Here is a 16,621-nt window from a genome sequence, read left to right on the forward strand (position 1 = left end):
TTCCAAGAAGATTTCAGAACATCCTTGAAGTTCTTCTCTCTACCTACATGATCATCTCTTAATAGTGAGAGCTCTAGAAACATACATTTTCCGTATTGGGTCAGGAAAGCAAACAAGATGGCTTTCTCAAAGGAGAACAATTAGGGCATCATTGCTGGAGTGTTGGCTTGGAAAATGAAATAGATGCTGGTTAGTTCATTCCACTAATGTATCTCATTGCTCAATGTTTTGGTATGTCACCAATACTTTGAGCTGCCTACTGTAAAAGTCAAAATCTCAGGACCACACAGGAAGACAGGGTTTACTCAAGCCTTGTAACCTTTGAATTTGTTGCTGGATTTGAGATTGTGGTCCTCAAACATCCTTTTCCTCAGAAGACCAAAGACTGTACTGGTGCACTGAAGATAGTGATGCATTTTATTGAGGAACTTCAGTCACAAATTGTAACCATCTTCAAGGAAGAAAACAAACTCAACTGCAGTAACTACAGATGAAATTCCGTTGTCTACTAAAGGGAGGGTCATCACCTGGGTCTTCCTGAACCATCCACTACCAGCAGTTGAAGACTTATTCTCCAAAGCGCAGTATGTACACTGTTCATCCAGAAGCTTTGTGGAGAAGCATTCAAATTGCAACAACTCCAAGAGAAATGCAGGGAGCTAGAGGAATGGACTTTTATTTTCCCAATCACAATGGAGCTTTTGCTTCCTTCAAATGGGAGAAGTAGTTGAGCATTCTTCTCAGAATTAGCTGCCAGCTGGTATTTATTTTCATTATGTTTATTTTGGTAGTATGCAAGCCATGATCACAACAGATCTAATCTTGGAGTAATCAGGCTGCTTCATCATCTAGACACTTTTTAAACATCTTTTTGGAGACAATGCTACATCTTATCCCTAAGAAACTTTACACAAGAGAAGAGATCAGGGTCAACTGACACATCCGAGAATTAAGCTGACCCCAAATTCAATAGTTGATTTGAATTATGCAGACTACTGCTTTGTAAGGGTTAGGACGCAAGAGTCTAAATCACTGACAACTCAGTTAATCGAGTAAATAATTAAATGTACATCTGCAAATGTTTTCCCAATTCCTGTCTCCACTGTGCAACAGTGCTGTCCAACAATAAACGTTTACAGTGGGTCCTAAAGAAATGAGAACTACTTCCCACATCTCAGTGAAGGCAGATACTCATTGCCATTTTGTTACACAAGGCAAGTCTGTAAAACACTTGTGTTAAGCTAAAGTGTTTCTTTGCAAGGGGCATCATGGCAATTTTTTTTGAACACAACAGACCCAGGCAATGGATTTGATTGCAAAATCAAAGACCTACAAATAACACAACACAATAAACAGGCATTTTAAAATGCAGAACAGATTAGTTGATGGAAATCATATATGCAAACCTTTAATTTATATACTTAAAAATTACATTCCAAAAGGGTAGATTAGACCTTACACTTTAAAAATCAGTACATAAGCACAATAAGCAGATCATTGTGTTGCCAGAATACAGGTGAATACATACAGTTCTGTAAACAGCAAATTCTTCATCACACTGTGCCTTCAAGGAATATCAAGAAACAAGTACTAAACTATTTTAATCACAAGAAGGACAGTATTGTATTACAAAAGTAAAACAAATTTATAGAAAATACGTACAGCAGATCAGAATAGGTGTTATGCAATAAGTCTTATGCAATGAACCAACTGCCTAATCTTAATGCTTGGGTGTTTGTACATGTAAGCAACGGCTATAGAAGATAAACTGTGACCAGGTAGCAAAGCAAAATAATACCTTCCTTTAACAAATCAGGATGTAATTAATTGTGTGGCAGTGCAGTGCAAACACAGCAAAAAAAAAGTCACAGAATCATGTGACCTTGAATACAGATACTTTATTCAAAACTTGTTGGAACAACTTTTGATGTAAAAGTACAAGCCATATTTTATGGAGTCTTATTTAGTTTGCAAGCTGTTTAAGCATTTTTAGGGTCACGTAGTTTAAACTTCACTTAAAATGTAAAGGTATCTGATATCAATCTTCCATGCATCATTATATTGAATTTCACAAGGAAATCCAGACAGCAAACACTTTTATCCACTTGAAATCACACCGCAAGGAAAGTAAAGAATAAACGGCTTACCATTTATGGCCGTAGGAAACTGAGCCATCATGGTCATGACTACGTCTTGCTAGCTACTGGTCATCTGCAAAAAGAGAAATGCCTATTAATTATGTATCAGAAATGGCCACAGCTTCTTGTCTTGCAGGATGGGGAGAATGTCATTTTCCTTTAACAGTCACTTGCGATAATAAATATGGTACGGTTCCAGGCCTCAGCTAATCAAACTGAATTCATGGCATATACATGTAAAATGTTCACATGACTGGTGGAACAAATAGTATTTGGTATTACAGCTGAAAATGAGCAAAAATATGAAACATACATACATCTCTATGAATTACTTTTCCATTTGCTTTTGCCACCTGTTATCTCCTACAGCCTCAAACACATTTTTCAGTCATAAAAATTTTAACATGACTGAAAGAAAAATCCTAACAATACACAAACTCTTCTTCTTACAGACATCAGATTTTATATTTAAAGTAAAAAATTAAAAAGATTCAATAGTCTTCTCCTTTTAATCTCTTTGCCTTGTGTAATTTTCCAGAGGAAATTTGGAGATTGCTTGGTGTACAGAGCTTATCTTGACAGTAAAAATCATTTCTGTAACTGAAGTATTAACTGGAGACCTAGATTCTGCCCAAATGTTACTGCAACTCACTCGGAGGAAAAAGGTATAGGGTGTATTATTTTACAGTAACACACTATGATGTGAACTAATTCTTGCATTAGTTCCCAGGCTAACAATTCTTAATATGGTACTGCAATTGAAATAACACACATTTTCAATTCTTTTCATTTCATCAATTTGAAAATCCAATATATAGGATTTCTGCAGCAAAAGAGGCCATTTACCTGTCAAATCAAACCAGATCTCTATGAAGCAGCCCTGTCAGTCTTTATTTGCAGTTCCTTCCCCAAAGCCTTGAACATTATTTAGTTTCTAACCAATTCCCTTTAGAAGGTACAGATTGGTTCTGCTTCCACCACTCAAACACTGATTTTTGAACTGTTGAGAATCCTTGCATTACAATTCGATTAGATGTAAGGTCATTTACCTATTAGGCGAGGCAGAGTTATCATTATTCTTAACCAATTTCCTGCAACAAAATGTTCTTCTTACTATGTACCTCAACAGCTGTTTGCATCATGAGCATTAACTAGTCGTTCTCACAGGAAATCTAAAAAATACAATCAACTTTGGCATCTTCTCATTTTTTGTACCAGTAATCTCTGAACAAAATAGTGCAGGGGCGGTCTCATAGCTCAAGTGGCCTGGGCTCAAACCTGACCCATGCTGTGTTGTGTGTTCAGTCTGTACATTCTCCCTGTAAGATAATGGATTTGCTCTGGGTGCTCCCGTTTCCTCCCATGTCCCAAATCAGGTTAATTGGCCACGAGAGATCACTCCTGGTGTGCAGATGACAGTTGGAATCTGAAGAGTACAGCAATGGACAGGTGACAGTCAGCATGGACAAAGTAATTGGAAAGGCCTTGTTCTATACTATACATCTCTATGACTCCTTTAAAAATCAATGTGAACTTTAAAAACTTTACTCAACAATGCTGCCAGTTCTTTACTTCCATAGAAGGAACACAGTACCCAGCATTTGTTTCATGAGTGACCTCTTAAAATACAAATAATCACCCTTCTATTTCATGACTTGCACCCAGTGCAAGAAGCTGCTGAGTGACATTCAAAAGAACTACAAAATTAAGACTGAAAATATTTAGTAATTAAAATTATTAAAAGAAAATATCTTCTCTTTGAATCCTGAGCAGCAGCAAGTCAGTGAGGTTTCAGGTTCAATGTTGATTTTCCATCTTAAAGGTTGGGGAATCTCAGCCAAATTGAACTCCATGTAGGGTTCAGTGACAGAATGCTGTGGTAGATGAGACTCAACCATCACTCAAGCAAGTCCCAGACCTCCGCTCTGCATTCAGCAGTGTACATGTGAAAACACACAAGACTTAATGAATTGTCAATAGCTGAAAATTAACTTGAGCCAGCAAAACTATCTGCTTAAGACAGTAGAATGAAACAAGTTCAGAAGATAAAGCACTTCTCAAAATTCTCTCGACTAATTTTATCAGAATTGAGGCAAATTATTAAAATAGATTCATTACTAAGTTAGTTTCCACTGCTGCACACAAGAAGCAGTTTACTGCATTTAAAGTTAGGATATGGTACTTGAATAGCAGTGGAGATTTTCAAGTTGGTGAATTCTAACATTCTCTATTGTTTGAACTTTTCACCCAAGATACCACAAGATCTAGGCTTCTGACTTTAGGACAGTCTTATTAATAGTGTTAATTAGCAATGCTGAAAACACAGTGACTTATCCAAATTCCCAATTCTCACCAAGAGCACAGAGGAAAGATGGCATGTATAGTTTTATTTTGAACAAAAAGGGCACAATGTCTGTTCAATAGTATATATTCATGGAAGCTTGATAAGACGGTTTTGAAGAAACATGGAATACTAAGCTTTACAAACCAAAGCACTGAATACAATAGAATAGAATCCCACAGCTGGAGTTTCATGCACAACTCTGGATACTGCATGCTAGGAAAGATGTCAAGCCACAAGGGTTACTTGTTTGAAATTAGGAATAAATAAGTTCAGACAAAGGAAATATCAAAATGGAGATTGAAAGCAGCATAAGGCATCTGATAACACATGGAGAAAATACTTCCCGTAGCAACAGTAACAGAAAACTACAGCACAGAAACAGGCCCTTCAGCCCATCCAGTCTCTGCCAGACCATTTTAACCGCCTACTCCCATTGACCTGGACCTAGGGCTCTACTATCCATGTACCTATCAAACTTTTCTTAAATGTTGAAATTGACTCCCATGGACCATTTATGCTGGCAGCTCATTCCACATTCTGATGACCCTCCAAATGAAGAAGTTTCCCTTCATGTTCCTCTTAAACTTTTCACCTTTCATCCTTAACCCATGCCTTCTAGTTGTAGTCCCACTCAACCTCAATGGAAAAAGCCTGCATTTACCTTAACTATACCCCTCATAATTTTGTATACCTCTATCAAATCTCCTCTCAATCTCCTACGTTCAAAGGAAGAAAGTTCTAACCTACTCAATCTTTTTCCTTACAACTCAGGTCCTCCAGACCCAGCAACATTCTTGTAAGTTTTCTCTGTACTCTTTCAAACTTACTTACATCTTTCTTGTAGGTAGGTGACCAAAACAGTGTTGAAAGTGTTCAAATAGTTGGCAAAGGACCTAAATAATATTATTTCAAAGGAATATTAAAATCTGTAACATCTTACTTGAAAGGATGGAGGGAATCAGATTCAATGGCAGCTTTAAAAGACAAATTGGGAGATTATGTGGCAAAAGCCAGTACATGCCTGAGCGGCAAGAGTCTATGTGCTGTTACAGAATCAATGAACTTAATGACATGGTAACTTTCTGTTAGAATATTATGTGGTGAATACAAACATTTGTACATCAAACAACATCAAAAACATGGATTACCTATAAACAACAAAAACATCTGAGCTGTACCTTAAAGTGAAATACTACATGAAAGGTGCTTTATAAACAAGTAAGATTGTTATGGTAAAGCTCTTTCAAGTAATTCCTTTTTGCAGAGCACCTTAAATTTGATCATCTGAATTTCAGCAAGTAGAATGTTAGCCAGTTGGAGAGAACACGACAAGCAAAGTAAACAGGTGAGTAAAAGGACAGACTAATGACAGATGCACAGTATTCTTCTAGTAATGTGTACAGACACATGGGCATTAATAAATGTGGATAAAGACAGACACCTTGGGATTGAAGTATACAATTTATTTATTGAGCGATATAAAAGTGGAGTAGGACCTTTGAGCCATGCCATCCCAGTAACCCCCAGACTCACTTTTAAGGACTGTACAATTTATGTTCTCAATATGTATTGTGTATTTATTATTACTATTTCCATTTTTGTATTTGTACAATTTGTTTTCATTTACACACTGGTTGTTTATCCGTCTCTGTTGTATCCGGTTTTTCATTGGTTCTATTGTGTTGCTTTCTATTTACTATGAATGCCCACAAGAAAATGAGTCTCAGGATAATATATGGTGACATGCATGTACTTTGATAATAAATCTACGTTGAACTTTATGTTTCCTTCCCAAAAGGAAATGAGTGAACCAAGTGTTTTTTTTTACAACAGAAGAAACACGAGACTACTGATGCTGCAATCTGGAACAAAAGGCTGGAGAAACTCAGCAGATCAGACAGAGATATGGAGGGAAATAGACAGTTGATGTTTAAGGTCAAGACCCTTCATTCAGATTTACAATCCTAGTTTTAATGTAACCGTTGCTGGCTTTTTAATTACAGATTCAATTAACAGACTATAACAGCTTTGTTGAGACTAAAGTTTATGTTTCTGCATATGTCCTGTATTTTTACTGTGCCACTATATCTAGGCAATGAAGCACTGGGGAAGTACAATCACAATAGGGAACGGAAAATAGGGCATTTAAGATATTCATAGAGGGTTCAACAGTGAGGAATGGGATACTGAATACAGAATTTGTATCTTTCATGTGATATTAGTGAAGCGGAAAAATATTTGCAAAGGCAGGAATTCAAGAAAACAAGCAGGATGGCACTGGTGGAACAAACTTAGTATAAAACTTTAAAAATGCATGAAGGATTGACAGCCTCAAAGGTCGTGATAAGCACAAAGTAAATCATCTTGCTGAAATGTAGAAAAAAATAGCTGTGGCATCTCACTCAGTCAAGCAGCAAAACCAAATGGGTCAACATCACTGACAACAGCACAAGTCTTCACTAAGAGCTTCTTTGCACATGAGAATCAGAATTGGGTTTATTACCAGTGGCACATGCCATGAAATCCGTTATTTTGTGGCAGACATATTATGCAAGGCATAAAAAATCCAATGTGTTAGTAGAAAAATAAATAATAGTGCAAAAGAAATGTTCATGGACCTTTCAGAAATCTGATAGTGTATGTCTTCGGGCCCCAGTACCTCCTTCTTGAAGGTAGTAATGAGAAGAGGGCATGTCCCAGATGATGAGGACCTTAATGATGGATTTTGCCTTCGTGAAGTGCCGCCTTATGAATATGTCCTCAGTAGTGGGAAGGTTTTTACCTGTGATATAGCTGGCTGAGTCCATAATCTCCTGCAGGCTTTTTTGATCTTGTACATTGGAGCCTTCATACCAGGTGGTGATGACACAAGTCGGAATGCTCTCCATGGTACCCCTGTCAGAGTTTGTTAGTGTTTGGTGACATACCAGATCTTAACAAACTGTGGTGACAGGCGTGACTTGATTCTTTGTTTTGAACAAAAGAGGAGCGGAGTGACACCACTGCCCAGGCAACCTCCAATGCTGTGTACCTAGTCACAATGCAAGTGCCAGATCTATCTTCCTTAAAGTGATCCCAAGGAAAGCATCTGGCCTGGATGAAGTCCCCAGCCACGTCCTAAAATCCCATGCAGATCAGCTGGTGGGGGTATTTGTAGACATTTTTTAACCTCCCCCTATTTCACTCTGATGTTCTCACCAAAGAAAATTAAGGTTGTGTGCTGCAATGACTACCTGTGGTGGCTGAAAAATCCACCATCAATGAAATGCTTCAACAGGCTGGTTGGTCAAGGTACACATCAACTCCAACCTCCCGAGTAGCCTCAACCCACTGTAATTTGCCTACCGCTAAAATAAGCCCACAGTGGACACCAGCTCCCATGCCATACACTCATTTCCGGAGCATCTGGACAATAAGCACACTTACATCACACCACTACTTATTGACTACAGTTCCAACTTCAACACCATAATTCCAAGCAAGTTCATATCCAAACTCCTTAGCCTAGGCGTCAACACCTTCCTTTCCAAATGGATCCTTGACTTTCTGACCAACGGACCATCATTAGTAAGGATAGGCAGCAACACCTCCACCAAGATTGTCCTCAACCCTGTTGCCTCACAAGTCTGTGTCCTCAACTCCCTACTTAATTCCCTGTATGCATTGCTAGGTTCTACTCTAACTCCATCTTCAAGTTTGCAGATGATACTGCTGTAGTGGGCTGTATCTCAAATACAGGTGGCCCCCGTTTTCCGAACATTCGCTTTACGACACTTCGCTGTTACGAAAGACCTACATTAGTTGCCTGTTTTCGCTAACAGAAGGTGTTTTCACTGTTACGAAAAAAGACAGCGTGTGCCCGAACAGCCAAGCTCCTCCTCCGGAACTGCATTCTAGCCGCTATTGCTTAAACACGTGCTTTATCTCGATTTATTTTGTGCATCCGTTAGCAAGATGAATTCTAAGGTATCGGAAAAGCCTAAAAGAGCTCGTAAGGGTGTTACACTTAGTGTAAAACTAGACATTTTTCGATCGTGGTGAACGAAGTAAGGACACTGCTCGCGCGTTGAACGTGCCTGCGTCCATTATTTGTAGTATTTATACGCAGAGAGAAAGAATTTTGAAGGCTGCCGATGTTACTGTTGGTTCTGCTCATAGCAAAGTGGTCTCAATAATGGATAAAATGGAAAGTCAATTGCTTGAGTGGATTGATGGGTGTGCAAAGTGTGGTGTTCCGTTGTTTTCTTATACTTAAGGAGAAATCAGTTAGTCTTTTTAATAAGCTGAAACAGAAGCACTGGACGATGGTGATGAAAGTGTTGCGAAAGTGGAATTTAAAGGTAGTCATGGGTGGTTTGATCGGTTTCTGAGGCGAGGGCAGCTTCATAGTTTAACGTTTACCAGAGAGAGTGCTTCAGCTGATACTGAAGCTGCCGAAAAGTTCCCAGCAGAACTGAAGAAAATAATTATATAAGGTGGTTATTCGTATAAGCAAGTGTCTAACTGTGACAAAACTGCAATTTATTGGAGTCCTCCCAATTCCGGTAAGTGAAACTACACTGTACATACATTATTTCTACTTTATATGGGCTGTGTATTTTTATGTGTTATTTGGTATGATTTGGCAGCTTCATAGCTTAAAGATTACTGGAGAGAGTGTTTCTGCCGAGAACACTTGCGCCGGGAGTGCTGCCGGGAGATTTTCGCTGCGCTAGACAATGCTGCAGAAAGGTATTTCTACTTTATATAGGCTGTGTATTTATCATATCATTCCTGCTTTTACTATATGTTACTGTTATTTTAGGTTTTATGTGCTATTTGGCATGATTTTGTAGGATTTTTTTGGGTCTGGGAACCCTCAGAAATTTTTCCCATATTAATAAATGGTAATTGCTTATTCACTTTACGACATTCCGGCTTACGAACTGCTTCATAGGAACGCTCTACCTTCGGATAGCAGGGGAAACCTGTAATGGGTTGGTGTACAGGAAGGACGTAGGGAGCCTTGTTTTCATAACACTATGTCACCATTTCCCTCAATGACTATAAAATAACAAAACAGCTGATCACTGACTTCAGGAAAGGGGAGCAATGTACATGTTCCTGCTTACATCAATAGTGCTGAGGTAGAGAGAGCTGAGAGCTTCAAATTCCCAAGAATGAACATTACCACTAGCCTATACTGATCCAACCACACTGATATCATGGCCAAAATGTCAACAGCAACTCTATTCCCTCAGAGGGCTAAAGAAATGTGGCACATCCCCCTTCACCCTCACCAATTTTTATAGATGCACTGTAGGAATTACCTTATCTGGATGCATCACGGCTTGATGTGGCAACTGTGCTGCCAAGACTGCAAGAAGCTACTAAGAGTTGTGGACAAAGCTCAGCGCATGATGAAAACTAGTTTTTCTTCCAGAGACTCTGTATACATTTCTCGCTGCATAAGTAAAACAGCTTACAGAATCAAAATCTTCTCACACTTTCAACATTCTTTCTTCTGCCACCTCCCACTGGAAAGCAGGTACAAAAGCCTGGAAGTACATACCTTTAGCTTCTATCTGCTGTTGTAAGAATACTGAAAATTCCCCTGGTATGATGAGATGGTCTCCTGACTTAACTTATGGCCTTGCACCTTACTGTTTGCGTGAACTCCACATTTTCTGTGACTGTAACACTTTATTCTGCTTGCTGTCACTGTTTATCTATTGTGCAACCTCATTGTACCTATATGATGATATCTATGGACAGCGTGCAAAACAAACTTTTCATTGTACCTCAGTATGCGTGACGATAATATACCAATTTACTAATTCCCTATCTGTAGAGCCAAGAATACAGTCAATGTTTTGCATTGTGACCCTGTATCAGGGTTGGTGCAGGGTCACAGCCTGATACATTGACTATCCTATTGCTTCTACAGATGTTGTTTTCCTTCAGATGTTGTTTTGCTCTGTTTTGATTCTTTCTCTTTTTTTTTTGATAATAATACCATTGATGGCCCAAGATCCATTACCCTGCATAATATCAAGATGGAAAATCAGAACAGAGAACAAATAAATCATAAATCTGTTGCCAATGGACTTATTGCTTGGATTTTAAACACATTAGAATTTGTAGAAATAATGGCTGAGCTATGGAAAGAGTCCAAGGAGGAAACCCAACTTATATGATGACTAACTGTAATCTAGGTGGTTTATTAACTCAGGCTGAGATCAGTTAACTCATTACATAGAGATGCTTTAAGTCAAAGATTCACAAAGATAAACAAAAATGAAATGTGGTATAAAGATCTTAACACAGAGTATAATTGACTCCGCCCATAAACATGTTTTGCTAAATACCAAAAGCAAGTTTTTAAGTGAGTACTTTGGAACACCAGTAATGCTGAGGCGTCTACAATGAGGAATGCTTTGATGAGCAATGAGCACCAGAACACTTATTATCACCAACGCCGTTCAGCGAAATGGATCCAAAAGGGCGTAACTGATCTGGTTGCTATTGAAGCACGACATTACGAGAGTTGGGCACCAATTCAATCCAAAATTACTACAGCATTTGGCGCTATTTTGCTTCACTTTTATCTACATATAAAATAAGCAAGTTAAGATAATTAAGTTCAAGTTCAAACTCAAATTTACTGTCATACCAACATTCACATCTTGAACATTCACAGCTCAAGAAAAACAACGTTCCTCAGGGACCAAAGGCAAAACACAGTGTATATATATCACATACAGCACATAGAATAATATTAACAGACAAATAAAAGTATTCCGTAGATGTAGAAGTTGACATAAAGTGCATATACAATATGGAGTTAAACATACATCAGTACTACTGCTATTCGCATTGATATGAATAATGTGAACTGGGTGGTAGCAGGGTGTCCAGACATCCCACAGCCTGAAGGAAGAAGCTATTAACCAACCAAACAGTCCTTGTTCTTATACTGTGGTACCATCTGCCTGATGGCAGGGTTCAAAGAGGTTGTGGGACAGATGGAGAGGTCCTTGACAACACTGGGGGCTCTGTGAATACAGTGCTTCAGTGTAGTGCAAAGCATTTTTCAAGTCCTGTGTTTCAAACCTTCAACCAGCACAGTGATAAGAAATCAATTTTACACCAGGACTCAGTCCATTTAATTTCCGCAACTGTATTGCTCATAGCCCTGTAGCATGTTTCCAGGTGTCATGCTGACCGTCTATTCCTAGAACTTCCATCAACCACACCACTCCCCACCCTATATACTCTCCTTTCGTATTGTATTCCATTTCCTTAATTTATTTTCTAATTAAAAACTATGGCATGTCTCCATGAAGATTCATCATATAATGTAATGATGGTGCCTACGTACAATGCTCCTTCAGTCAACATCTTCTGGATAGATCATGAGACCTTATATTTCACTTCTTTTATATTTTTTATGCTTGTTTTTCATCTTGGTTGGGATTCTGGAACTGTTGGAGCCTGTGATGTGCTGCTTGGAGATTGTTTAGGTGTTCCAGCCCTTTGCAGTCTCTAAGAGAATTCCAGGAGGCAGAGACAGCATGTGAGAACCTCATGGCAGGCAGGCTGCAGGATGGGGCGCAAGCTGATGTTTGACTCCATTTCACCGATTAAAGCTTCTATTGTGTCATGATTAAAGCGACAAGGGAAACTGAAGCACTGGGGCAATGCTGAGTGCCTCTCTTTTGATCACTCTGCTCCCAGAGAGGGGAGTGGTGAGTGTTGCCCATTTTCTGCCTTTTGGATGCGGACTCATATCATAGACTTACTTTCAGCCTTATAGTTTTTTATATTCCGTGTTTCTCCCCCAGACTTTCTTGTTTTTATATATATGTGTGTGTGTGTGTGTGTGTGTGTGTGTGTGTGTGTGTGTGTGTGTGTGTGTGTGTGTGTGTGCTCAGCAGATGTTGATCAAATCTGAAGCCACCCAGTCCAAGACTTTCCTGATAAATATAAGTTATTTCATGTGTTTACTGCTTTTTGTTACACCAATGTACAGTGATCAAATCAAGGAATTGCAATATCAATAATGAGAACCATACAAACTGTAACATCATTAAAAACATAGCCACAAATAGAAACTGTTTAATGTTTTACCAATTTGTCTTTCATCAGTTTTGTGAAATTTCATTATTAGGCATTAATATTTTCCCAGATATTTTAATTAAGAAAAAATTACAGCAACACTTTATAATTTCATCTCCAAGCTATAAACCATAAACATTTTATTTCATGTGAGAAGATAGAAAAATAGTAATTTAAAAAAGAACAACATGAAGAGATAGAGAGCCTGATTCCTTTCAGATTACTTCATTCAGACTGAAAGAGCAGAGCCATTGTACATTTAGGTTAATTCTGCTTTGAGCTTCATTCATGCCTCACTCCCGATATTTGAAATTAACATAATTTACTCATCAGCAAAGTTCAGCTATTAAACTCTACGAAAGGAAACAAGAAATTAATTAACCATTGCAAGACACTCATCAGTGAGCATCCCTGAGAAGATTCAAAGGTGGTCAGTAATGAAGAAATTCAGGATGGTTTGGCTTGGACCCTACCCTAAGGAACAACTGCAATAATGTTCTGAGGCTGGGTTGGGTTTCAGAGGTGGCTACTAGGGTAAGGATCATGCAACAGCATGAAATAAAACCAGAAAATACTGCCAACACTCAGCATCCATGGAAAGTGAAGTGATTAGCTGGTGGTTCAGTTTCAGGACACTCCATTGTTGATGACATCTGTTATTGCTATCCTGATATTTCACAGTAGTGACTGGGTGGCAACAAAATGAACTATCTCTACTTTTCTGCACTTTATGTCAACTTGTCAATCTTGAGGCCATGCCACTCAGGGACTTGTGCTAATATTATCTTGGGACCGACCGCATGGGCTGGATCGTAACTGGATGCGATTTGTAACTATATGCAATGTGCTTTTCAACTTGGCCCTAGAGGAATGACATCTTACTGAATTCTGTACTTATATGGGAGTATGTTTTTTATAAACAATTGTGAGGTATAGTACTTTAGGAGATCAGGTGTAAAGCGAAAGTAGCAGAACCCTTACAGCATTGATGTACAGAGAGATCCAGGGGTCTAGTCCACAGCTCCCAGAAAGTGGCTGCACAATTTGATAAGGTGGTAAATGTGGTGAATAGATTGCTTTATTCATTGGGGCATTTAGTTCAAGAGGCAGGAAATTGAGTTGCAGCTTTATAAAACTCTACTTAAGCTGCATTGGAATACTGCATTCAATTTTGGTCACCACATTCTAGGAAGGATGTCAAGGCTTTGGATGGAGTGCAGAAGAGGTTACCAGGATGCTGCCTGGACTAGTAGGTATCTTCTATAAAAAGAGTTTGATAAACTTGGGTTGCTGTCTCTGGAGATGTGAGGACTGAGGGAAGACCTAATAGAAATTCATAAAATGTTGAGAGGCAACGCTCTGATACTTTATCAGACTTGGTTGAGAGGTCACATCTTCCGATGCCTAACTCATGTCTCTCCAAATGGATCCTTTACTCCCAGTTGAAGGAAGGCCAGCAAGCCCCTGGTGGGCAAAGGAAACGTTTCAAGGATATCAAAATCAGCCTGAAGAAATTCAACACTACACCTAAACACTGGGAAGACATTGCACTCGGAGGAAATCTGTTCAAGAGGGAGCTGTGCTACATGAGTGCACCCTCCTCAGTGCCACAGAGAACAAGCACCAGCTGCGAAGTGAGAGACTGAACAACCAAAAGACCCAACCACTAACTACAGCCATCACCTACTCGTGTTCACACTGCACTAGAACATGCTGATCTTGGATTGGCCTTGACAGCCACCTGAGGACCCACCAATAGACAGCCCCTTAATAGAACATTTTAATCAATCTGAATGATCGCAGTACTCTTTCTCCCAGGATCTAAGTGTCTAACATTTGAGAGCACGCATTCAAAGTGAGACGAGAAAATTCAAAGGAGATATGGGGGCAAGTTTTTTTGATATACACAAGGTGGTGGATGCCAGAAATGTGCTGCCAGGGGTTGCTCGAGGCACATTTAAGAGGCTCTTGGATAGGCACTAAAATATGCAAAGAATGGAGAGATATAAACCACGTGCAGGCAGAAAGGATTTGTTTAATTATTCATCGTTAGTTGAATTAGTTTTTTTCACAACATAATGGACAGAAGAGCCTATTCCTATGCTGAACTGTTTTGAGGAATACAGTCTAGGGCAGTGATTCCTAGCAGGGGCTAAAAGACGGGCATGAGTTGTCTGAGCAGACAAGGTGAAGGAGAATCCTGAGGGATTCTACAGACATCTTAAAAGCAAAGAGATTGCAAGAGACAAAACTGGTAATCTATGCAAGGACCAAAATAGTTGGGGGAGATCTTAAAAGGATACTTTACATCTGTACTTACTGGGGAGATGGAGTCCCTAGAGGTGAGACAAAGCAGCAACAAGTCATGGACATGATACAGATAACACACATCAAAGTTGCTGGTGAATGTAGCAGGCCAGGCAGCATCTCTAGGATGAAGGGTCTTGGCCCGAAACGTCGACTGTACCTCTTCCTAGAGATGCTACCTGGCCTGCTGCGTTCACCAGCAACTTTGATGTGTTGCTTGAATTTCCAGCATCTGCAGAATTCCTCGTGTTGACATGATACAGATTACAGGGGAAGAGCTGTTTGCTGTCTTGAGGCAAATTAGGGTGGATTAATCCTCATGGCCTGACAAGATGTTTCCTCAGATATTGTGGGAGGCAAGTGCTGAAATGGTTGGGGCCCTAGCAAAGATATTTAAACCATCCTTAGTGACAGGTGAGGCACCAGAGGATAGCCAATATTGTTCCTCTGTTTAAGAAAGGCTCTCAAAATAAACAAAAAAAAGGCCAGTGTGCTTGACATCAGTAGTGGGAATGCTATTGGAAGGTATTCTAAAGGACTAGATATATGAGTATTTGGATGGACAGGGACTAAGTAAAGATAGTCAGTATGGCTTTGTGCGTGATAGATCCTGTCTAACCAACCTTAAGGAGTTTTTTATTGAGGAAGTTGCCAAGAAAATGAATGAAGTCAAGGCATTGGATGTTGTCTCCATAGACTTCAGCAAAGCATTTGACAAGGTGCAACATGGAAAGTTGTTCAAGGAAGCTTAGTCCAATGAGTCCCAACAGGGGCAGTTATGTGTCCTAAGGGGAAATAGAAGCTATCGGGGGGCGGGGGGGTGCAGTAAGTGGCACCCTAATTTGAGGCACAAGACCTGGCCGACTGATAGTAGAGCAGGCACTTCCAAAAAAAAAGATGAGGTAGTAGAACACATGAAGAACCATAGTTCTGCAGGTGATGAGCACTCTTTGTCACAATGCATCTGAAACTCGGCAATCTCATCGGACCTTATCAAACTGATATTATCGGGGATGCCAGGGTGCCCAACAGTTCTCCCTGATTTGCGGCATGGAACGAGTTACAAAAAGTTCAAAATGTATATTGAGGATAAATTAGGAACATCATTAGGAACAGTATTTCAATTAGGAACATCATTTCTTGTGCAGCAGATGGAGTATCATACGTAACAGGTCACCAGGCTAGTTTAGTGGCATTTATGAAAAAAGAAATTTGAAGTCTGTTTGTCATCCATTGTGTAATTCATCATCACTTCACAGCCAAAAATCTCAGCCAGTGAATGAGGAAGAAGCAAAAATGCTCTTCATTGCATTTCCAGCCTCCTACCTTGATGAAAGAGGCTTCAGTGCAGTGAACCACATAACTCACAAAGAACAGAAACAGCTTGGACATTGTTACACGTGGGGACTTAAGGCTTTTGGTGTCACAACTTGAACCAGATATTTCAACTCTTGCCAAAAACCACCAAGCTGAAGGATCACATTGATATCAAAGTTGCTGTACAGCTCACAGGAATTGTGTAAACTAGGTTTAAAAACAAATAAAAATTTAAAGCAGAATCATTTTTCTCATGTTAGCCTATGTCTTTACATTATACTGAGAAAGGCTGGGGAAAAACTGGTCTAGGGGTTCCTGTCACCTGTTCCAACATTCAGCTAGATCTTGGACGATTCTGCTGTATCATCATATCCTTTGAATCCATTGGTGTTGCAACAGTCGTCAATTTGTTTTTAAT

At 39.4% G+C, this 16,621-nt stretch overlaps 1 protein-coding gene across 9 annotated transcripts in view; it reads right to left on the reverse strand.

Moving 5' to 3' along the window:
- Window positions 1–16,621, reverse strand: part of LOC140194079 (intersectin-2-like) — a 229,096-nt gene that overhangs the window by 179,830 nt on the left and 32,645 nt on the right. For all 9 annotated transcript variants that reach the window (XM_072251489.1, XM_072251493.1, XM_072251490.1 and 6 more), the window contains one exon: window positions 2,148–2,211. In XM_072251489.1, coding sequence (XP_072107590.1) covers window positions 2,148–2,184 — 37 coding nt within the window. In that variant the 5' untranslated portion in view covers window positions 2,185–2,211. The remainder of the gene's footprint in view (window positions 1–2,147; window positions 2,212–16,621) is intronic.

This window comes from Mobula birostris, chromosome 2, assembly GCF_030028105.1.
Source record: "Mobula birostris isolate sMobBir1 chromosome 2, sMobBir1.hap1, whole genome shotgun sequence".
Classification (NCBI taxonomy): domain Eukaryota; kingdom Metazoa; phylum Chordata; class Chondrichthyes; order Myliobatiformes; family Myliobatidae; genus Mobula; species Mobula birostris.